Source organism: Athene noctua, chromosome 2 (assembly GCF_965140245.1).
Source record: "Athene noctua chromosome 2, bAthNoc1.hap1.1, whole genome shotgun sequence".
Lineage (NCBI taxonomy): Eukaryota > Metazoa > Chordata > Aves > Strigiformes > Strigidae > Athene > Athene noctua.
Genome location: NC_134038.1, coordinates 147,908,906 through 147,933,141, shown reverse-complemented (window position 1 = coordinate 147,933,141; position 24,236 = coordinate 147,908,906). Strand labels below are relative to the sequence as shown.

Sequence of the window (24,236 nt, the reverse complement as noted above, 5' to 3'; positions counted from 1 at the left end):
CACAGCTTTTCCAGGAGAGGGTTTTAAGCCGTAGCTAGTAGTAAAGGCAGGCGACCATTAGGGGGCACCAGAACAACAGTAATATGTCGGACCCGCTAATTAGCGCACACGCTGTTAATGTCTATTTGGTGCAGTCGGGAAAAAAAACCCTGATGTTTGCGGAGGGGGGGAAGTTTCTTCCAGTTCTGAAATAAACATTCTTTCTTCAGTCATACTGTCGGCTCTGTTTTGAAGGCATGAGCTGGTAAAGAATAAACTATAGCAAGCATGAGTTATCTCTTACTTTCCAGGCAGCACTAGCTGTTTCTTTCTTTTCTTTTTTTTAAAATCCTCTGTATAGAATTATGTATTGCGTTATTTTGAATATTTTGAATAATTATCACTGAGAGGTCAGTGTCTAAGAAACTACAAAACTGCTTGTAAAGATTTTACAGTTCTCTCCTTCCTAGGCATTTGAGTGTCTTATATGGATTCCGAATTCAGTAATGTTTGAGGAGTTAGTCTACAGTTTTAACAGCAGTTAAGTGACGGTGTTTGTTTTTTTTTTCCTCAGTGGCAATTCAGCTGATGATCTGAATTTCAGATGTGAAGGGATACATAAAGACATCCCTTCTGCCTAGTTGCTCTATGTGGATTTTAACATGGGTAGATGTTGTATAACAATGACTATAGGCTACTGGTAAATCATGGTGTCAGAGTATCTTTTCCTGCTCCCTGACCTGGCATCACAAGAAAAGGGGAGAGAAGTAGTATTTTTCCATCTAAAAAGAAGGCTCTTCTTCTGTCTGCGGGCAAAGGCTTCTTCCAAGAGTCTTCTGAAATTCCTCCTGCTAGTCATTGATGAAAATTTACAGTATTATTATTTAACATTGAAGGTATTACCCTGTTTCAGTAAAGATGTGTTTTCTGGTTTGGTTTAGCCTTTTTAAGTTCCTCAGTATAAAGATGCTTCTCTGTGTTGAGTCACAGCATGCTTTCTGAAAGGCAAGGCTGCTGGCCAAGATCTGGCCTTGCTTGGCCAGTGCTGTTGGAAAGCATTGTCCAAGTTATCCCGAGTCATCTCCAATGGTCAAAATCTAAAGCTGCCAGGGACTTTCATCCCCAGTGGTATGGGTGGTTTTCATTTGTCCAGTCGTCTTACTGATTTACTGGCCTTGAATTCCACATTGCATGGGTGAATGTTGAAGCACAATCAGAATGTGAGTTTTAGTTATAATGACACACACAATTTTTTGTAAGTGAAAAATTTTGCAAATACTGTTTCTGACAATTTTGACAAAAATCAGACAACAAAAAAATGAATGTAACATTTAGACACCTAGAAAAGACACAGAGACTTGATGAAAGAACTCATTGCCTGAAACCATGTTGCTTTTTCTCGCTAAGTAATTTGTCCTGGAGAAGATTCTACTTCATTATGCATGTCTTGCTTTCTTAATATCCCTAGACCGTCATAGTCACAGACTACTAGAAAACAGTGTCATCATTAAACATCTGGCTTTCATCAGGCAGCTAGGGGCATCTGGAAATTAACGTTTTTTCAAGTTCACTAAGCCTAGCTGAGGTCGTCTAAAAATGATAAAAATTGTTAATCCTACTGCTGTTTCACTTTAAATCGGGAAGTTACTCCTTAAATTTGTGCAGTTCCTTAATTCATGCACTAGATGGTGATCAAAATCAGTCCAAGTTGTATGGTCTCTTCCCAAAGTCAGTTGACAGTGGAAAATGAAAGCATGTGAGACTGACCGTTTTTCGTGCCAAGCTTTTAAACTTTTTTTCTCTGTTCATGAATGATTAATCTATTTAGCAGAATCCTTTTGAAGATTAAGGTAGTAATGAAAGTGTTTAGGGGCGCTGCTAAATTCATATAACCTGTTTGAACTGTGATTTTTAAATCAATTGTCTGATAAACACATAGGAAGTACTTCTGTCTGTGTGATCATGAAATATTTATAAAATATACCATAATTTCAAGCTGGGGTTAGTGTTGTTTCCACAAAACAGGAATTCAAATATACCAGTTTTTAAAATAGTTGCTATGGACTGAAACTCAGTCTCTGAATGTACAAATTGATTACTGACAGTTAATAAAAGGTAGTAGTGGAAAATGGGGAGCACTACTCTGAAAACATGACTACAGATTTTTATAAGATTAAAAACAAACCAAGGAGAAACCATTTCCATACTGCTTACCCTGAAACTGTAAAAGCTGCTGTAATCCTGTACCTTCGGGATACAACTGGCTTCAAAGGAAAAGATTGCAAGATGTATTTTGGATTCTGTAACTGGAAAAATGCATTCCACTAAAAAGAATCAGTCAAAAATATTCCTTTTGCTAAAAAAATCAAAGTATTATTTTCAGGATTGGAGGCCAATAGATGGATTTAGACAGATTCGGGATGTGGGGAAAGCTAGTAGAATACCATGTAGAGTAATGGCAGGTAGGAAATATCAGTGGTGCAGTGTTTGGATAGTAGAAGGGGAATGTAGAACACAAGGGACCGTAAGATGCCATTGTATAACACACTGGACTGTACTACAGCCATTATAGGCCAACAGCATAGTTCAAATAAATGGTTGAAAGGAGGAGGTTGTCACATAAATAGTAAATCTTAATAGCTGTAGGCTTCGTTTTTGGTCGTCTTTGTATGTCTGTAAGTAAGGAAGCAGAAGCCTGTCTCAGGACTGGTGCTCAGGGCCACTCTCATGTGTACACCCTTCCTCTGGCAGGGTTGAAAGCTGGTGGAACCAACTCTCTTGCTGTTCCAGCATGGGAGGAGGTCCCACAGGGTATGGCTGTGGCAAAAGATACAGTGCTGTGGAGCAACTTTCATGTGTGGAAATATGGAGAAGATCTGATGGTGCATGGAGTAATAGCATGGCTTAAATTAGGTTTAAACTGAGAGTCCTCTTTTTTCCTTCCTCAGCACAACTCAGTCAATGCTGAGGCCTTATCCCAGAAGCTGGATAAAGAGATACCCTTTGAGCAATAACCTCAAGTTAAATATTTGTAATTCTTCGTGACTAATGTGAGGCAGGCAGGGAAGGCACAGATCACCTGTAGTTAGGAAACTGGGTAACAGTAAATAAGCATCTGCTCACATGCAATTGTAGGGTTAAATGGAACAAAAGGAAATTTGATGCAGCTACAACATGTTTTACACTGCTGATCCATGTAGCAATGAGGAAATGCATGGAAAAGCAAGATTCCAGACAACTGAGTTGATGATATGATTCATACACTGACTTTTTAACTCAGCACTCGGCTTGGTTATAATGAGAATCATCTGAGGGAAGTAAAATAACAGTTTGAAGCTTGTAGGAGGGCAGTAGCCTGTAGCCATGCTAGATGCGGAGAGTCAATTGCTCTGTAGCACGTTGGAGAGATGGAGGTTGTGCCATGTACTAGATGGAAGTTTTTCTTTGGTCTGTTTTTTGTGTTTGTGTTTTTTGGAGGAGTCCACTGCAAGTCTGACTTTTGTTCTAAATTGGTCCTACACAGCTGCATGTGTACACTTGCGTGCATGTAATATATGCATGCAAATAATCTGTGTATACACAAAAAAATGGATCATTGCATGTACATATAGCCAGCTTGGCAGCAGTGCACCGAACGGATTTGTATGCACTAAATTTATAAAAACTGGCTCTGAACGTAGAAGGGAAATAGCATCAAGAGAGCTGGGGCACGCCCTTAGTATGGTATTAGCACGTATTCTCACAACTGTTCTTGGTTAAATATGGCTCTTCCTCAAACAGAATCAGAAATGCAAACCTCACATTGTCTCATTCTATGCATTTTAAGTTTTCAGTCTTAGAGAACTTAACATATGATAGGATAATGAGGTAAAAGCATATGTGGATTTAATCCTAGTCTGAAGTTCCATTTCAAGTTCATGCCAGATGAACCTCCACCCTGAAGACAGAGTTTTTTAATGATCAGTATGCATGTGTAAGACTAATGGGATGCTCCTGGGATCAAATGCAAATGAGTTCTTAAATATAGAAAATGATTCAAAGCACATGTCCCCACCATTTCAGTCAAAATTGTAAACTGTCAATTGTCGTCCACAGAAAAGACTTCAGGGCAGTGGCAATTCAGTACAATGTCAGAAGGTGGCTAAATCCAGGTGTTCTCAGGACCCAGGAGCTATTTCTCCTTTTCCAACCCAGTAGGTGTGAGGCCATTGTGGTTCCTGTCCCCAGGTCCAGTGAGTACACTTATTCCAATAGATGCACCTGTGCGTGCATGCACACACAAAATGCATGGTATACACACAGCTGACTGCACAGATCAACACGGAGAGCAGTGTCTTTACTGGCACTCCCATAAACACACGTAACTGTCATACAGACATGAACAGTATGAACAACCAAATTCTCTTCAGCTGATAAGGACTGAAATCTCGCAGGGTAAATATACGCACAATATGGTCTCTCTGGTATCTAGTTTTAGAAATTGAGTCTATCCACTTGCTGGCATCTTGGTCTGCAAACCTCTCAGGTTGCAGGTACTCAGACCTCTTATCCTGCTAGCTGGCTTGTCCATCTTGAAGTTCTCTGTTGTTCACACTTCCACAAAGAAGAAAGAAATAGAATTTAATAAGAATAAAGGATAGTCTGCAGTGATCAAGTGCAGGGTTCAGCTAGGTGAGTGTACTGACCGCCCTGTTTATCTTCCTTTCCTTCTGTTTTCCCACACTTGTTTCTACTCAATCCTTCTTGACCTCTCTCTGTCCACACTTTTGGTCCTTCACCTAAGTATCCCATAAAATGTTTTCTATAGTCCCAGAATCTTCTTCCCTCTGCATCCCATAGTAAGCACTGTACCCCTTGCCTGGCATACCTGTGAGAGTTTTTAATTTCTTTTTCTTTGTGGGTTTCACACTAGGGGCAAGTGCTGTCCTCTGATAGCCAGAGGAGTAGTCAATGTGATGTGCTCCATTTTCACTGTTCAGGTTACCAGGGTTCCTCTGCTTGTTCTTGTTTCTCTGATCCTTGCTGGGTCTTTGTAGTTAGCTTTTAATCACATCACCTAATGCACATTCACCATGTTAGTCATTGGAGCACTTGGTTCCCCTTGATTCTGCTTGTACTTTGGATATCTTCCCTCTGCAGGTCTTGGGCCTGTCCAGCAGTTCCATAGCCTAGAAACAGCAGAGGAATGTGGATTTTAGATATATTTAAGATAAACTGTCTGCATAGACTTTGTCTTACCTTGCTTTAGCCATCTAAAACTTAGGTAAAGCTCTTCCACTGAAGCCTATGGAGGAGGAGAGAAGCTTTTTCAAATTGACCCCATCTATCTTAGTTGCCTACTCTAGGATGAGATGAAGCACTCTCTGGAGGTACCTCTTTTGCTCTTTTAATTAAAGGCAAAGCCTAGGTGACTAGCTTAGGCTAGATGTCTAACTTTGAGACTGCCAAAATGATGGGACTGGAATCCTACTTTCCACATTTTAAATTCAGTGCTGGAGGCCACATCTCTGGGTAACACATGATGTACTGTTCAATGCACCTAACACTTCCTTTCAAGCTATTACTCCCCTCATGTGTGAGACTCTTACAGAAATAAGAAACTACCATCTGTACACAATGCAGGTCCCAATGGAAAAATACTGTCAAGGATCAATGTAAGTCAATACATGGAGCTGAAACTTGGGAACTGTAGTCTATATTACTGATGTGTGTGGCATAAAGAAGATGGAACAACCAGGCTTTGATTTTCTGTGATCCCTCATATCCTCACTAAGTCTTCACCAACAGTAAAGTTCACAGCAGTCGGCAGCCCTAGGTATGCACTGTGAGTGCATGAAGTGCTGACCACTGGAGGACCTGTGCACAGAAGGACTGGGGCACTCTGCATTGCACCCACACTGAATTCGGCTGTGGTTCCTTCAAGAAGGAAACCTCTTTGACTCAAGTGATGCCAAGTTTTTGTGTATTCTGCAAGACAAATTTGCGCTAAAAATACCCTGTCCTGCTCACTGACTCACTAATATACTCGAGTGATATCTAGCTTTGTCATAGAGTTGTGATTAAGATCTTGGTTGCTATTTCCTTTCTGTGTGCCTCAGTTCCTTCCAGAGGTTAAGATGGAGATGATAGTATTTCCTCTTGTCTATGAAATACATTGAAATGTGGAGATAGAAAGCACTGTAAAACTCCAAAATAGGACTTTTTCACTTATGCTTAGGAGCATGACTCCTTTTACTTTTCCCTTTTTCTTTTCCTTGACAGCAGCTACTTATTGATTTGTATCCCTGCTCCTTACCTGCCTAGTGCATGAATAGTAGATGGATGTGGCTTTAGGAGTATCAGATTTTTAAGAAAAATGAGAAAGTTTAAAAAATGGTGTAATTCGGAGCTTTTGGTTCCTTAGTTGTGCTGGTCCTCACAGAAGAACGGAAGGAAGGTCTACAGCAGCATGAAGGAAGAATCCAATGAAATGTATAATAATACAGTCATGGTAGAGAAAAATAAGTATTTCTGTCCCCAGATATTTAATTTTATTGGAAATGATATGATTTAATTATCAAAGCACAGTAATTATGACCCATGCAATACTAATGACTATTGGCAACAAGGCTCACGAGGAAACACAATCTAATTAGCTTTAATGGGATGGATTTAATAATACATTGGATTAACATCTATTAGAACCAAGTATCAAGATTTATTGTTCTCTGAATAAATATTGACCTCTTGCTCTCAGGTCAATAAATCTTAAGCTTGCCTCCACTTAAATGAGTATCTACTTACTACGTTAGCACTCTGTTTCCTATCAACAGCTTCAGTAGGAGGAGAGGGGAGCTGCACTTCCTTCCTGCTGCATCAAACAATTCTTTAAGAAATTGCAAGAAAAAATTGAATTTTCAAATAGAGGAAGAAGGGTTTGGGCCCTAAACTCTTTGTCCTTTCTTCATGTAAAACTGCCCTTCCTTACTGTTGCTATATAAGAAATTTTAGAAATGTTCAGAAAGAAATCTATTACTAATAATGCCACAGTAAAGGTGTGTGGCTTGCATCATCTGCTTATTTAAGTAGTCTTTATATTTTGTGTAATGTTGCGAGTGGTGTCAAAAACATTTGTGGGGATGAGTGGGGAGGAAATCCTGCTCCTTCATGTGTACTGAAAAACAAAGTTTTTCCTAGGACTTCATATTTCATTTTGTTCTTCAGATAGTTAAGGATATATTCCTTTCTAACTGTAGGCGTCTCAAGAGGATTGAGATGGAATGTTTCTTTTTCATGCCTGCAAGGAGGGAATTTCTTGTTACTCTCCAAAGGGGTCAGTATGGTTGGAAATATCTACCAGTCTTAGAAAATTTCTTATAACTGAGGAGAGTTCCTCTAAAAGCAGTAGAAAATACTTGAGATTGATATCCATTCAGCAGATATTTAGACCTTCCTTTAAAATTTGATAGTTATAAGGAAATGTGTTAGCCTAACTCTACTGCAGGTGAATTCAGCAATGAAACTCCTCCTGACTTCAATGGCAGACTTCTGTAGGTGAATGCTGATTAATGTGGAGAATCTCTTCCAGAGCCACTGATCAGTTGGAGACTTTATACATTTTGTAGGAAGATTATTTGTATTTATTGAATTCTGTGGATTTTTTTCAGTAAAGGAAGTGAAATCTAGGAGACTTTAATGGATGAATTTTATATAGTAGATTGTAACTGCTCTCAAAGAGTAAAGGATTGCTGTCTCTCTTGTAAAAATATCTATGATGATGCAGAAGCCTGACAAAAATGTGCAAGTTTTTCACCCTGCTATTATTTTCCTTCTAACTGTACCATTTTTCCTTTTTGGTGTGGTTTTTAGGTAGCTGTGGCACTAAGGGAAATTCTGGCATTTGCCATAGTCCAGAGTGAGTACCTGGTCAGACTGGCAAAATAATAAGGTTCTCAAAGAAATTTAGTGTACAGGATTAGAGGATTTAATCTGTGACTCTGAATGCTGAGCCATATCTATTGGGGTGTAGCATAGGCCCAAAATTAGCAAATTTTTTATTCCATGTATTCTTTTGAGATTGCAAAACAGATGCTAAGTTTTGAGCTCAGTGTGCCTTTCCCCCTCCAACTGCCCTTAAATTATCTAGGGACTGACTGCAGTCTAGTTCTATTTAGGTAAGACTTTTATTAATCATAATTACCTAGATTTTGGTTCTTTAGTTTGCAAATACTCATAAGTGCAAATCATTATTTTTCCCTTCACTTTCCACCCTTTCAGACTGCAAGATGATTTGTGAATTTTGAAACCCTAGGGATCCTGCTTTGTTCTTTCAGTTTCCTGATTTTTCATGTAATTAAGCATAGATATTTGTAATGTATGTTGCTTTTAAATTGTGGGTGAAAAAAAGCGCAAAACATGCTCACTGGAGATGAGGAGAGGAAGAAGGCTGAGATGGAATGAAATTTGTCCTGGGACAAGATGCACATGGGAAAAGTGTCGTGACTTTGATAGAGCTCCATGCGGAAAGGTTTGGTGGCCTTTATTTCATGGCTAGATTGGGCGTTAAATAAATGAGTCTCAGGTAGGCAAAGCAGTTCTAACAACTAGGTCCTATATCTCACTGGGTGGAGGGAGAAAGAGGATTATTTTCTTTGTTAAATTGAGTGATCAGATCAGACATCAGCCTTGCTTTTGTGCTAGTGGTCTGGGTCACGGTAGGCACCATCCTCTCATCCCGTGCAAGAGATTGTAAGCAGCCTTGGAGAAGATCATTGTGATGTTTTTAATGAGAAAAAAAAGTCACAAAAGATAACTAGTTTTGTTGGAATACTAATTTTTATTTAGATCTGGTTAGAGAATATGAACAAAGCCACATTACTGTGCTTTAATCCTTACTGTAATGCAAATACAACGGTGCTGCTACCTTATGCCAGAAGCTGACTTGTGCAAGTAGTAAATAAGATCTTAACAGTTGGGAATCCATTTAAAGTTTCTGAAGCCACATTCCTTTTTCTACACCAGAAGTGTGTTGAGTTTTTGAACTTGTGTCACCATATAATGTAATCTTCCTGTTGTGTAGTGCTCCTCCCAGGCCCAGACATTCACATTGCACTGTGATGGCTTTTTCCCCCCAATGGAATAGAACAGAAGCTCATCCCTATGCATACTAATTAAAAAGGATATTTTTTTTATTAGTTACTCTTGCTTTCAAGATGACAAGCTACCCTTTCATCCTGGATGGAGACAGGGAGCTTATCTTTGGCAGGGTTGAAAGCCTGGAAAACTTAGTCATTAAAATGAGAGCTTAACAAAATGTTGCACAGAAGAACCTCATGTACACTATGAAAGCTTTGAAAACAATTATTTTTATAAAAGTGATAGTGCTCAACTCTCTTGCTACTGCTTATACAGATTGTAGCACAGCATCTGTACTATTGTGTGCAAGTCTTTGGAGTTTTCTTAATGCCTACACTTTCTGCATGGCATGTTAGTAAGACCTCGGTAAAGCACCACAGAAATGACAGGAAAATAATAAGAAATCCACGTGAATTGTCTTGAAAAGCCACGTGGGCTCAGACAGAAGACGACATTGGGCTGTGCACCTGGAAAGCTGTGTTTTTCACCAGTGTACATTATAGCTGTAGCATAGACGGACATCTTTTTAAGTGCTGATTCTGTTCTGGTGCTGTCTGTTCTGGGTGCTGTCTGTTCTGCCTCCTCCTTTTCAGAGGCAAATACCATTAGTGTAAAAGCCTTTGTCTGAAGGCTATTTTTTGTTGCATAAATGGCTGGCTGAAGAAGTCATTTAAGGCAATCAAAATCCAAAGCCAACCAGCCATCTCGTGTTAGTCAGGTCATTTTCAGTGATTTGTGGGGTTCATTAATGTGTCTTCTGGCAAAAAGCGATGGTTAAGAAGATGATGTGCAAAATATGATAGCTTAGGCATACTGCACAGCTCTGAGTTGAAGGTGCACAGAGAGTGCCAGTATCAGGACAAAAATACAGCAGCATCTGTTCTCCTTTGATGTGTTAGTTTCTCTGAAGAATGTGGAAGTGGTTACTGCTATTTTGACAAATGCACTTATTTCTCCTTTTGTTGCCTGGTGTGGCACAAGGGGAACACTGGCGCAATAGTGTACGGCAATAATTTATTAGTGGTTTAGGGATGTGGGCCCAGAACAAATTCTAGACAAAAGAAAAACATGTTTGGGTTTTACAGAGCGCCTTGGCTACAGGAACAAAGCTGTGATTGGGTGTGCAAATATTTGGTATTTCGATTGTCCCGGTTGGGGTGACAGCTGACAAATGGTCTGAGTTTGTTTTTAATTATCACCAAAAGGGAAAAAGCCTGTTGTTTTAAAGCCAGCAACTGATGTTGCAGCACAAGGCAAGGAAACATATTTAACAGTGGAGGATATACTCTCAGTGTTATAATATGTTGAGAACAGTTTTACTTCCAAATGTTTATAGTATTTAGCTAATTTTGTGATTACAACCAGCCAAGGAAACTGTTTTGTTCACTTGTATTGTGTCCAATGCAGTATTACATATATTAACTGATATTAAAATGCCAGCTACTTTCCTTAATACTGACTGGTATCATTGATATCAAAGTTCTCTTCTGCAGTTACACTGGGAAACGCAGCAGATATGCTGTGACAGATGTTTGTGAGACCTATTTGGCACAGAAATTATTTAATATATATCATATCAGTGTACAAAGCACCCTGAGGTATCAGGGCTGATTACAATAGATGTGTGAACACATAGAGACTTTGCTGCCTGGAAGGGTTATATGCCTTCTGTGAAGGGAAAAAGAAACATGTTACCCAGAAGAGATGGAGTGATTTGTCCAAACAGCTTCTGGCAGATTTAGGGACCAGTTCTATTTGTTGAGTCTGTATCCAGTACTTCAACCACTGTGCTATCGTTTAGGCAAGATAAGAAACAATATTGTGAAGACCCACTGAAATTAATAGCCTGTATGTAAAATTGCATCCAAATCACTGAATTGGGGGTTTGTTTACTTTTTTGGTGGCAATGCTGTACAATAGTCGTTTTCTTATGAATATACATGAATCTGAACTGGTCATTTCTAGCAGAAAGCGTAACTTGTCAGAATTTGAATAGCCAATAAGTTGCCTTTTAAGTAACAATCACGAACTTCCAAATGAGAATTTGCCCCTACTGAGGTGGCTAAAATAGATTTTTGTGGTCAGATGAGAGGGGACTCTTCTGTATAAAATTGGTTTTCATTGCAAGCAATAATTGAGGCAAGAACACAAAATGTGTTTTCCATTTTTGTGAAATCATGAGAATGTGATCTTTCCATTTTGTCAAAAGGGCAATTTTTTTGTCTTCTAGATACAATTCTTTGGCCAATTTCTAGTGCAGTATTCACTACCTCGGAAAATTTCATCAGGGCTGTGTTTGAGGAAGAGAAATAGTTTGAGCTGCTAATATGCTCCTGTCCTTCCAACACTGTCTAGCCTTCTTTTGTGGATCCCTAGAAAGGTTATCGATTTACTGCGAGTGTGGCTTTCTCTAGTAAAAGCTGAAGGCTGTTTGCAAACTGCCACCTGAAGCAGACACATAAGGAGGAAATTTAGATAATTGCATTTTGCTTCCACTGAAGTCTGTGGCAATTTTGAAATTAATTTCAGGAGGAGCAGAATGGGGTCTGGTGGCTAGGAGTTGCTGCTGCCAGCAGCTGGAATAGCTCTTCAGCTTTATGTTGCATAGATGCTCAGTGACCTGGGGACTGTCCAAAATATTTGGAAAAAATGTTTCTGCAAGCAATTGCCAGTATTAACACCAGTTTTTACAGACATTCTGACTTTGTAGCACTTGCTGGGATAGCACATTTAGAGTCATCCACACTGCTCGAGGCTGTTCACCTGAGATTCCCAGCCACATTTTGCTGACAGAACAGGCAGTCCCATGAATTTTCTCATACTTTCTGTCTTTTCTGGGGGCCAGAAATTCTACAGATGTTTCAGTTAAGCAGTGTCATCACTTTTGATCCCACATATTTATGGTTGGACAAATAATGGATTTTTTGGTTTGGCCATTGAATTAAGAAACTGGAAGCAATTCTTGGTTTTAGTTAACAAGAAGGAATTTTTGTTTTCAGACAAACTAAAATGAAGCAGTTTGCTCAGTGTTGGTTTCCTCAGTCCTTTTCTACTTTCTGCAATAACAATGGGTCAATTTCCAATTTAATTTAAGATTTAATTGAAAACAGTGTTTTGAAACAAATATTCTAAATACTTCTTTTAAAAATGTAGAAAACCTTTAGGTTTTTCTGGTTTCTTAATTTTTCTTGCTAATGCTGTCTTTTCACTTGGGCTATTTCTCAAATTTGAATTTTTTTTTTCCCCTGAAGCAAAATATTTTTGTAAATTTATTGCTTAGCAGAATATTTTTACACAGCATTGTTATCAATTTACAACTCGTTCCTGTTACTTTAGTGTTTAAATACAAAATTTACAGAATGTTACTTTTAAAGAGTATAGCCTCTAGCCTACAATTTGGAAAAGCTATTGCGACATGTCAACATCTGGTATGACTAGACCAATAGGACTAGAGTCTGTGAGATTGACTGCAGTACAAATAGCATTCAGATAACAGAGGTACAGTGTCAGAGGCATAGAAAATAATTTGTGATGGAATGGTTTGAAAATACTGTATTAGGCCTAAAAGGAGATCCTTTACAGATTAAGGGAGGGCATGGAGAAAGAAATTGGTTGGACATTGTCTTCCATTATCAGTAAACTATTCTGCAGTTGTTCAACCTGAGCTATCTTATGCTGTCAGAATATCTGTTAATTGCAATTGTCAGAACCAACATTAGAGGAAAAAAATAAGGGGCTAATTAAAACCAGTAGGTGCTTATTTCTTTATTTAAGCAAGAAGAACAAGTTAGCATATTTGTTGGGAGATTCTGCTTGTCCTTAGGACAACCTATTTGGCTATCCATACCCAGCAGCATTAGTGTAGCTGGGGTTGAGGGCTTAGTGGATTTAGCACATATGAACGGAAGAGCTACATTACTCTTTTTCCGTCCCTTGTTATCAGAAGGCATCAGCTATTTTGAACTAAGTATTGGACTTGAACTATAAGCTGATAATAGTGGGGTATGTATTTTAGCAGTTAATGGGCTTGTGTGGTTTGAAAAAGGTAGGCACCTGGTTATCTTATGATATTATCCTTTTTTTTTTTTTTTTTTTAGTTAGAATAAACTTTTACAAACTAATTCTAATTACAAATATCCATACTATTCTGTAGGAGGCAGCTTACAGTGAATGAATTCCAGAGCATAATACTGTGCTGTGACTAGTACAGAGGGAAAAATCACCTGTTTAACAGAGCTGCTCTGGAAATTTCACTTTACATAACAAACACATGTGCTAGGAAATTGATCTTAGCTTAAGAACCAGGCTTATATAACTTGACCACTGTGAGAATGGTTCCAGAGGCCTTGCTAGATGGAAGGAGAAGAAATTATCTGAAATAGTTGTTTCATCAAGTCCTCTGAAAGGATTTTAAGTGTCCAAACTTGGGAACTAGCTTTTGGAGACACTAGGTACATGATTACCCTGCTGAGAATGTGCTCAACTCTGTTGATGAGTCAGTCTTTAATGATGGTTGCTGAAGGGTGTTATGTGGTTATGGCCTGAGCTTGGTGAAAGTTCTTGAAGTGCTGGAGAAATGCATTGAATGCCATTGACAAATCAATTAGGGGCAACACAGTGTTTTTAAGGTATTGCCCTGTGGTATAATTGTGCAGAAACATTTTTCTCAAGAATACTTGAGATATGGAGAGGGAGATTTATTGCTTTCCTGATCCTCCTGGTGCACCAGATACTTCAGCTGTAGTGTCCAAGGTTGTCCTAGCTACTCATTGCACTGCTCTGTGTATGTGTATGTGTATGTTCTGGGAAGGAACATTGCCGTCTTCTATGTGAATATATATGAGGGTCAGCTGTGGTCTGGACTCTTGATAGAAACATCTTAAACTTTAGGGCTAAAACTTTTTGTAGTGTGGCTGTGTGCTGGCTGAGAGTGGGAGAAGAGATTATCGAGTCACCCAGGTAAGTGGAGAAGGAGCTAATGACTGTGTCATTGCTTCCCTACTTTAAAAACCTCTGCTATTAGAAGTAAGGGAAGCATGAGATGTTACAGACTCAGTGTAGGTTTGCATGGGGAAACTGTGATGCACCCATCAGTCTTCAGGCAAAGCAGCTCCCTGGGCCTCTGGTTGCACAGTGCAATGTGTGCAGCTCTGCTGTAGGATGGCTTTTCATGCACTGCACCTTCTCTCCATCTTCCTAGGTGGAAGAAGGGCATGTCTGATAATTAATATGCTGCTGAAGTGAGCATTTGAAATAATAATCTCCAGGGTGGATTGGCAGGGGAGGCCAGCGATGGGAAGGAAGTGGTGAAGAGAGCAAAGAAGAGGACTTCAGTTTTAGGATACGTTACACTTAAAATTCTGAGGCTGTTCCACTGACGGGTAACATAAAGAATTACATTTACAATTTGAAGTAAGTTCTGTACTAAAATAATTGGACTGGTGAAGCAATCTCACTCTCACTAAATTGCTTTCCGAGAAGCCTATCCTGAATGGGGCTGTGCAGCTCCTTCTGATATTTGAGCATCCTCAGGTTTCATTGACTTCGATGGGAATTAAACTCATTGAACTCCTCACTAGGCAATTAGTTCCTTATAGGTCTAATTTTTCTGCTGCAAAGTGGTAGCTGCCTTTACTTTCAGTTAGCAGTCATACCCTGTGATCCTCAAGTTCAAGCCTTAGCATGCATGTATCCTTTAATGGTTCTTTTGTGAGACATGTACTTAAGCATTTGTGCATATATTTTGTTCCTTCCTGTTTTCTGTGGATAGGGACCCTGATAGTTTTGTTACACTGACTGCATCCCACTAGCAAGTACAACAAGCAAAGTAATTCCTGGAAAACCTTTCCAAAAATAATCCTCTCAAAAGCCCATAAGACAGTTTTATGGGTTTTGTTGTTTCTTTTAAGTAGGAAGTGCTTGTTTTGCCATCAAAAAGGGATGGATGCACTTCAAATCGAGGACAACTTCATTAGTATGGGGGATGAATGAGCTAATAAATGAGATAATGAAAATGAGATTTTTCTTTTTTCTTTTCACGAGAGAAGACCTGCTGAAATGCAGTATATTTACAGTCCTCATATTACTGAAGCTCTAAATGTTTTTGCTTTCATGGTCTCCATTTGTGCTACTGCACATTTTGGGATGATGGATTGTGGAGCACTGGGCGTTGAGATGAAGAGAATCAATAGTGTGATACAAAAGATGAAATAATTCTGATGGAACATCAATAAAGGCTAAAAGTTGCCACAGGGATTGGAATCTTAAAGAAGAGCTTGAGAAAGTGTATTAAGAAGAGTTCACTTCTCCCCTTGCACTTGTAGTGTCTATATTCCATGAGTAGAAGTCGCTTGGGGGTTCTTCTCAAGTACAGGGGTGGAGGAATTTTTTCTTTTCTGTATCTATATGGTGTCCAGCACAGTGCCTCCTGGGTGTGATGTCTTCTGAGCAATGTCACAGTGTTACTGGTATCTCAGGCCATAGCTGGCGTGAATAATAATGGAAACGTAGAGCTCTTAGGCTTGTGTGCTGTTCAAGGGTGCAACACTAGCAAACTGTAGGAGAAGTAGGAAATTTTTTATCGTGCCAAAGTTACTTACTATTTAAGAGAAGATGTGTTGCAGGTATGTACAGTGGTGTACATAATCAGGAGTGTTCCCAACCAAGAGTCTTCCTGTTTGACTCCACCACTGGAAAATGTGCAAGGACAACTGTAAGACCCAGATTTTGCCCGAGTGCTGACACTGCACAGTACTGCGTTCTGTGGCTTGTTAGGATGCAGTTTGGAATATTTTACCTGAAGCAAAGAGGATTGTTTGCTGAGTAACATACTTTTCAGGTTGAAAAAGTCTGTCTCGTGCAAAATAGCTACCATCTCTATCTGAGCAGAAATCCAGTGTTTAATTTTTTCTTGAGTGTGGACTAAATGAAGTTAGTCTGAAGTCATTCTGAGCTATAAGACAAGAGAATTGAGGAATCCTTGAATCATTTTCTAGGCAGACAGAAACCCAGGTGGATGATGGCATAGAGATATATTTGATTACCTCTAATTCTAAACGATGTACGCATTGCAGATACACAGCAGAACTGTGCTTTCATTGGTAGCTTTCATTAGGATCTTTACGCAGGAGGCACACCTGGAGCTCCGCATTAGATTTTATGAATTTTATGGGAAAAGGTGCTATTGAATGTGACTGAGGGTATCATAGTATGCCTCTTAACATTTCTGCTGTAATTCTGAGTGTTCCTGTCCTCATTGTTTTCTTCTTGTTTCCCTAATGTTTATCGGAACTACTTTCACAATTAATTTCTAGTTTGTTGCTTGCAGCAATGGACAAAAAAACCTGAAATTGCACAGTGCTTTTATGTGCATAATTCATACTGATGTCACACTGGACTTCAGTTAGAATTCTGACACCATCACTCTCATAGCTTAGAAAACAAACACTAAATAAAAGACGTAGCTTTGTCACAAAGATTAACCAAAATCAGGGAGGCAAATTAAATTAGAACCATAAACACTCCTCCTCTGAATTGAATCTACATTCTGAAACAATGGTAATTTAGACATGTACCACTAAACAAATATGGGAAAGCTAAGCTGTTTATGCTGAAAACCTTAGCTGTTTCTATCTAAGCAAATTATATGGGACTTGCCTACTAAAGTGTGCCATGAAAAAATAAAGCTATTAAGGCAAGGTTGGCATCATCATTTTTCTTTTGCAGATCAGGTGGTAGTTTCTGGCACTAACTTTTAGAGCTGAAATAAATTAATGCAGAAACCAAGGTTAGGTCATATACCTATTTACTTAGTTCAAAGTCAGACTGTCACAAAAGGAAGAAAAGAAACACACTATTCTGAAACACGTTAGTGTTATTAGTAATATATTAAAATGCAACACATTTTAAAAAATACTACTTCTGTAAAATTACTTATTTATGTTGAATTCTGTCTTCCAAGGAATAGAGTACTTAATCCAGCAATGTATTTCAGTTTATGACTGATTTCAAGCATGAGAATATGGAGCTAATCACATTCTTAAAGTTAAACACAGGATTAATTGGACAAAGTTAATAGCCCTGCTGGGATGAGATCAAGTGTTCAGCTATAAGGACCTGACTCTGCCAGTCTTACCCATGGATTTTTTTTCTGCTGTGAGACACCTATGAGGTTTTATCCCATTCCATACAAGAGTGGTGTAGCCAAATGCTACTTATGCCTTGAATCTGAGAGATGAAATCTTAAGCTCCAGGATCAAGCCTTCTCCCTTAACATTGCATCACACTACTTTGGCAGTTTAGGTTTCACAGGGGTTCAATGGAGAGTGTTCTCTAGGGAGAATGGCTTTGCGGATGTGGCAGGAGAAGGGCCATCAGGGGTGAGTAGTCAGGCTTAGCCTAGTTAGCACAAGGAGAGAAACCCTGCCTTTTACCAGTTGCAGCTGATGTTATTCCTGAGTTCAAACCTTTGATCTAAACCAGGAAGACTAGGGACCTTAACCCAAGCTTTCCCATGTTGCAGATGAATGCCCAAGCAGCAGGCTTTTGAGAGTTTTAGATCTTGCTCTGATTCTTCCAGGAGTCCGAGAACCTGAGGGTCTCAGTGCACAGCCTGCATCTAAACCTTTAAGTCTGAGCTTTATTGTTTCTTGGGGCAGGCAGTGGGAAGGCAGGCAAGGGGTGCAAAACTCATACTTCATAAAAACTTCAGAGTCACAAAATACAGTTCCTGCCTAAATCTGCTCTATTTTTGTGTGTGAAATCAACCTTTTTTTGGTCTCTACTTTCAGGTTGCTCCTATAATTAAAGAAAGGATGATGAAGAAGGGCAGCATGATGCTTGGGTACCAGCCTCACCAGGGCAAAGTCAACTTCTTCCGCCAGGTGGTGATCAGCCCACATGTTAGTCGAGAAGACATGGACTTCTTGCTGGATGAAATTGAACTGCTTGCTAAGGACTTGTAGCTGTAGCTCCACAACACCAGGTGCTGCTCACATGTGATATTTATGGAGAGCAGCATTCTGGTGCTACTTTGTGAAATGTAGCAAAAAGCTTGACATATAGTTTGGAAACTGTCATTTTACAGAGTGATGTTGAGAGCTTTGCAGGTAGAACACCCCATTCACAGGAAAGTATTTGCTGATGGCAAATCAGCTGAGTGGCCAGGAGCAGGCCGGTGCTTGCAGCACCACTGCCATTCTGGGAAGTGTTTCCTCAAGAAGGGAGCACTTCTGAAAATGGTGTCTGTGTCCCAGGGAGGGCAGCTATTTATGGGGTGCCTGTGCACAGTGTAGCTCAAACTGGTCACTTACCTATGCAGGAAATACTCCTCCAAAGTTACTCTTAGGAGTGGATTTAGCTCAGTGAGCCTTAAAATGCTAATTAATACTCTGTCTACTCTGTCAATATTTTACTTTGGTATGTGTTTAAGGGTAGACGCCTGGTTTGTAATTACACTGATAGGACTGGAAATTGTGGACTTACATGAAGAGTTCCTCAAGGTCACTAACTAGGTGGATTGCCCAGGTTTTCCCCTTTGAGCACAGGCAGACATCAGAACGGGGCTTGGTGGGGTTGTGCGGTCACCATCCCTGGCGGTTTGCAGGACTCTCCTGCACAAATCCCCGAGCAACCAGTATTGACCCTGCTTTGAGCAGGCTGAACTAGATGACCTATTAAGGTCCCTTCCAACCTCCAGGATTTTGTGATTCTATGAAATACAATCATTGGGTCCCATCAGTGTTTGCCAGTGTTGCCCACCCAAAATATCACCACCACTTTAGCAGACCTGGAAATGTTGGAAGAGCACTTAGAACTTCTTACCTCTTTGTTAACAAGAGTTACCTATCATTTCTGAACTGCTGTTCACCTTCCTCTGTTTTTAAAGTGTAAAGATTTATTTAGCAGCTTTTAGATGCACTTTAAAATTATAACAGGAAAAAAATATATTTACCTGAAAGATGTGTATTTTTTATGCATGGTGACTACATATATTAAGAATATAGCAAAATTACTTATTTGTCATTGTCTGTATTTTCCTACAGATTTGAGATGACTCAGTCTTATGTTGTCAGTGTATAATTTATATTTTGGCACTGAAATTAAGGTGGTGGTGATCAGCAAAGGCCTGCCTGTGTGTTTATGATATGAACAGCTTGAACATTTTTTGTCAATCTTAAGTTGCAAAATTAAGTTCTAAACTTTGTCTTTGCATTAAGAATTACAATATACTTTTGATCTGTTTTTATTCTATAAAATGATCTATTTTATAAAGATAGAAATCTATTTCTTGGGGTGACATTCTTGCAGCAAACTAGTGGAAATAACCATGTCTTTCACCATGTAATCAACACCTACTTAACTTTAATGTTTTGATGTTTGTTCCTTATTCTGTATTTGAGGTAGCACTGACCAATATGGACCTTACTGCTATAGTGTTTTCTGTCCTGCTGAAAGCTGTCTGTAAACATAACGCTTTCTTGCTTTTATTTCCTACATTGTATTAGGATCCAACATTGCGTGACATTCCTACTTCCAGTCTCCAGGATGATGGTGTGGAAAGTTTAACAAGGTCATGATAACCAAGGAGGTCACACTATCAGAGCAGTAGATAGGAGCAAGAGTCACCCTGCGGCACTTGACAGATGCCTTTAACAGTGTCCTAGAAGTGAATATTCTTGTGCTTTTATAGTGATCCACTGGACTTTAAGCCAAAATCCACATTGATATTAATATAAAAGTGAATATCACAATGTGGCCCCTGGATTCTGTCCTGTAATACCCACAGAGCATTTTAACATTTATTGCCTTGTGCTTCTGGCTGTACCAGCTATCAGGGTCTCGGAAAGCCCTAACTAAATTCAAGGCCTATAAGGTTTATTTAGCTCCCCAGCCACTCTGGGTGGAGTGCAGAATACACAAGGGGAGCTGGATGGATGGGATGACTTTGCTCTTTCTTCTTGAGTTAGACCGGACTGTTACCCCTTGTCCTTCTCTTTTTTGACCTTGAAGGGAAAGGCAGAATACAGTGTCAGGATGTTTTGGTTACAGTCCAGATGCTTGGTGAGTACTTGATTTGTTATTCAAGGAGAGCTGTGTCACCTTCCATCAGCTAAGAATGTGGTCCGTGGTGTTTTGTGACACCACTGCTATCAATAAAAGTGTTACCGTCTTGTTTCTTTTCATGTTATCGCATTTCTGTTTCCAGATACTGTGACACTTATGGCACATGTCAGACAGAAGTAACAGTTCCTTTCTGTAGCAGTACTGGCTATACTATTTTTAAATGAGAGCAAAATGGAACTTTTTTAATGTTTGCAGAAAATAGGTCTCTGATCAACATGTGCGCTGATTTCTTCAAAGGTATAGGTTAATCTTCCAGTGTGATGCGAGTACCCTATCTAATCATCATACATTTTCTATTATTTCTGACCCCTTATCACGTCCCAGGTGTGCAATATGATGGTCTCATTTCAGGACTAATGTCATTTTCTCATAGTTGCCTATTTAGGAGTAGTATGTACAAAATGTCTATTTTGTAGCTGGTGATTTTAATAAAAAGTGAAGTAAATGACACCGTTAAAAATGAAGGCTGTGTTTGTCATTTGTCAGTCTAAAACTGCAGAGATATATATATAAAGAAGGTACCTATGAGCACTCCAGATAGAGAAACAACAAACTGCCAGCACGGTTTTAAAATGTGAAACCTAGTTTAACCCTGCTTCAGGATGTGGTTTATCTATGTGCTGTGCCCATATCATCTTTAATAAACATCTTGGATGAAAACGTGTCACAATTTATCTTCCTCTTCCTTTCAGTTGCAGAAAGTAAGCTGTCGGCAGAAATGGCCATTTTATTTATTTTCTTACTATTCTAACTATGGCCCATGAGCTCCCTCTCCTAGTTACAGACAAACACCATCTCTCAAGATGCTAAACCAAATTCTGGAAGTCTGTGTAGAAGCTGATCCACTGGCTGTTTGTAATTTCTTGTGTCTACTTCTAATAATCTTTTTTTCAATAGGAAAGGAAGGAGATATTTAGACAGAAGTGATGCTGAGGCAGTTTTTGCTCTTAGCTGTATGGATGTGTCTTGTGAGAACTTTGGACTGGGTCCATGTGCAAAATCACTCACACAAATCATTGTGCCTGAAACAAGCAGTCCTTGTCTCAAGACTTCTAATATGATTTTCTATGATAGATTAATACCAGTCAATAGACTCTAGTTATGTATGATTTTAGTGCTTCTCGCTCACACTGATTTAACTGGAAACCCTTGCTGGATTGGGCCCTGAATTTTATCACCGTGATCTTTCATTTCAACACCAGCCGTTTGGCACTCAGAACATCTCAGTTTATCTACTCAAGGTTTGTGCCTAGAGAAATTCAGATTTATCTTTATTTCTGGGAGACTGAATTGAAACGAATTTTCATTTGTATCCTTCAATGATGCATTGAAATGCTTTTCAAATATAATTTGACCCTTAAAGGACAAGAAATGTCCTTTAAGAAAAGCCAGGTAGAACTGGTAGAGTTGCATTCCCAGAATGTCAGGTAAGAGCATGTAAAAACCTGTTATGTGCCTGAGGCTTCCTCATACACACAGATCAAAGAATTAGTTCATCTTAAAGAATTTTTATTTTTTAAATCTTTGGGTACCGTGATTTGGCTTACAGAACTGATATGAAATGCTGAAGTCAGAGGATAATTCAAAAACACTAAATGTTGAGTCTGCTTTCTCCTATTATGTCACATATGAGCTCTGTGACAAGCCAAAGGTAAGCTAAAAGTGTCATTTGAGTCCCCTGTTTTCAACAGTGCCAGATCTGTCCAGCCTCTCTTCCCTGTTGGCTACTTCCATGGGCTTTCAGTGGGAGAGTGAAGTGTGTTCATCCTGGAAATCAGCTGTAGGTAAGGCCCATTCACATCCATGCCCTCCTTCCTGGGGCATAATTGCTAAGTGCTGATAAATCATTTGAGCTTATAAGCACTGTGTCTAGTACAGTAACTGCTAAATATTGCTACTGTTACATCCTGAAATAATGCAATTGCACACATTCATTATGTCTTAATTGCACATGCTAATTGCAGGTTAGATGCAATCAAAGCAGCACTGCCTGGCAAATGCACTGTGCAAACCATGAGAAACCCTGGTGGAAGGGTTTTCTTTCTTTAAATTGAATCTAGTCTCCCACAATTACATGTTTTTGCTTCAGATGTACAATTAGATGTTATTACTCTAATTCTGTAACTACACAATAATCAACCAAAAATTACTTTGAGTAGCAAAACAAAACAAGGAAATTTGCACAGCAAGAGGTACAATAAAAAGAACGTCAAAGGTTTCGAGGCAAACCCACAGAAGGAAACAATGGTTGTGCGGATGATTAACCTCTGCTAAATCTAATGTACATGAATGCACCACACGGCTGTGCTGCAGGAGAGCAGCAGTGAAGCTGTACCAATCATGGAGTCATCAAAGAGCTTGCATATACCCTGACACTGCAGCAACCTGCCCCAACACAGCACGGTCCATCCACTAATCCTAGACAAGTCCTTTCAGAAGGCAGGACTCTTCGTAGTAGAGTAATGATTTTTGTATATATCAGGGTAAAGTTTGTTTTAAAACGGTTTCAGTAATGAGTGATACTGAAAGGGTAATCTTGAAAAAGTCCAACAGAGATGACTACTTTAAGCCTTAGTAGCTCATCTACAATTGAAGTACAACAGATCACATTTTAAAAATTCATTTAAAAACCCAGTAAAATATTTTATGAAGGATAAAGAAAGTGAAGGACATGGACCCTTAATAGCTCTGTCAAACAGAGATGTTCTGTTTTGGTGAAGTAATTTCTTTTTTGTAAGTAACTTGGAGAGCATTAATTTCTACAGAGCTATTTAAAAATGGGAAGTATGATGAAAGCACTCGCCATGAAATAGCAGGAGCCCACGGAAAATAACATCTGCCTTTGGGACTGTGCAGTCTATATTGTCCTCTGCACAGTACTGTTCTTCCAAGAAGCTTTCATCCAGCATGTCATTCTGGGAAGTGACTCCTTAGATCTGACAGGCATTGGCACTGGCAGCTTTATACATCCTTCCTCTTTCATGCCAGGTGATGCGGGTTTTTACTCTTGCTCTGTTTCTGTGCCCTCTCTCACGCCTGGACATTTTTTCAGAGGGAAATTTTCAGTATTTGGCACCATCAGAAAAATGTCAGAGTAGCAAAAGGGAGAAGATTGAAAGCTGAAGAAAAAGTAGCGCTCAAGTTGGTATCTTGAAGTGACATTTTGCCTTCTCAGCAAGGGATTTGTCTAGATGCTCAGATAATTGCTCACTGCTCCTGTCAGAACTATGGTAACACCAGGATCAGGACTTCTCTGTGCATGTGGGAGACCAGTTTGGCCTTGGGAAACTAAGTAAGACAAAGGGTGGGAGAAAGAAATGTTAGTTGTCCTGTTTTACAGAAGAATGATGTGCAAGGAACTTGGAACTTCTGGTTTTGTGAAAGCTTGAACTGTGGCTTTAGAAAAATTGTTGAAGGAATCACTACCAGGAGACACCAGTGAGTGAAAACTGGAACATGGTGTGATATGGGTTGAGCAGATAGTGATGGAGCTAGGATAACCAAAGAGCTTTTTTTGGGGGAAAAAAAAAAAAAAATCTAGACTGTACTCTATACTGTCAGTATTTGATGTGGTATCATTTGGGAAAACCTGCATAAGACGGGAAGGACGATGGCAAATGTAAGGGGGGTAGAACTATCTAGTGATGGAGAAAGGAAGATACCACTCAAGTACTGGTATTGATTCTGGGGTAATTTACCTTCATACTCTCATCACTAACCCTTTGAGAAAGATCAGATGTATGTTCATGAAAATTTCTGATGAAGCTATGTTGGAAGTTTTAAGAGTTTGACACGTATGAAGAACTAGGTGATTTTAAGAGCTTGTGGCAGGAGAGACTCAGTCAAACAAAATGCAAAATCTTTGGGGACCTGCAGAAAAGCTGCAAGAACTTTTTGGTTAGAGATAGAATGTACTAAACACTTGGAAACAGAAAATTGTGGGGATAAGTATACCGATGGCATAAATAGTATGAGCTAAGTGTAAACGCCATATAAATAAGGCCAGCCAGCCAAGAAAT

At 39.3% G+C, this 24,236-nt stretch overlaps 1 protein-coding gene across 3 annotated transcripts in view; it reads left to right on the top strand.

The window, feature by feature from the left end:
• The window catches only part of GADL1 (glutamate decarboxylase like 1), an 84,620-nt gene extending 63,806 nt beyond the window's left edge, over nt 1-20,814 (top strand). For 2 of the 3 annotated variants that reach the window (XM_074900578.1, XM_074900577.1), the window contains exon 15: nt 17,883-20,814. In XM_074900578.1, the coding sequence (XP_074756679.1) occupies nt 17,883-18,056 (174 nt within the window). In that variant the 3' untranslated portion in view covers nt 18,057-20,814. The remainder of the gene's footprint in view (nt 1-17,882) is intronic. The other variant, XM_074900576.1, reaches the window with a different exon arrangement.
• Nucleotides 20,815-24,236: the final 3,422 nt, after the last annotated feature.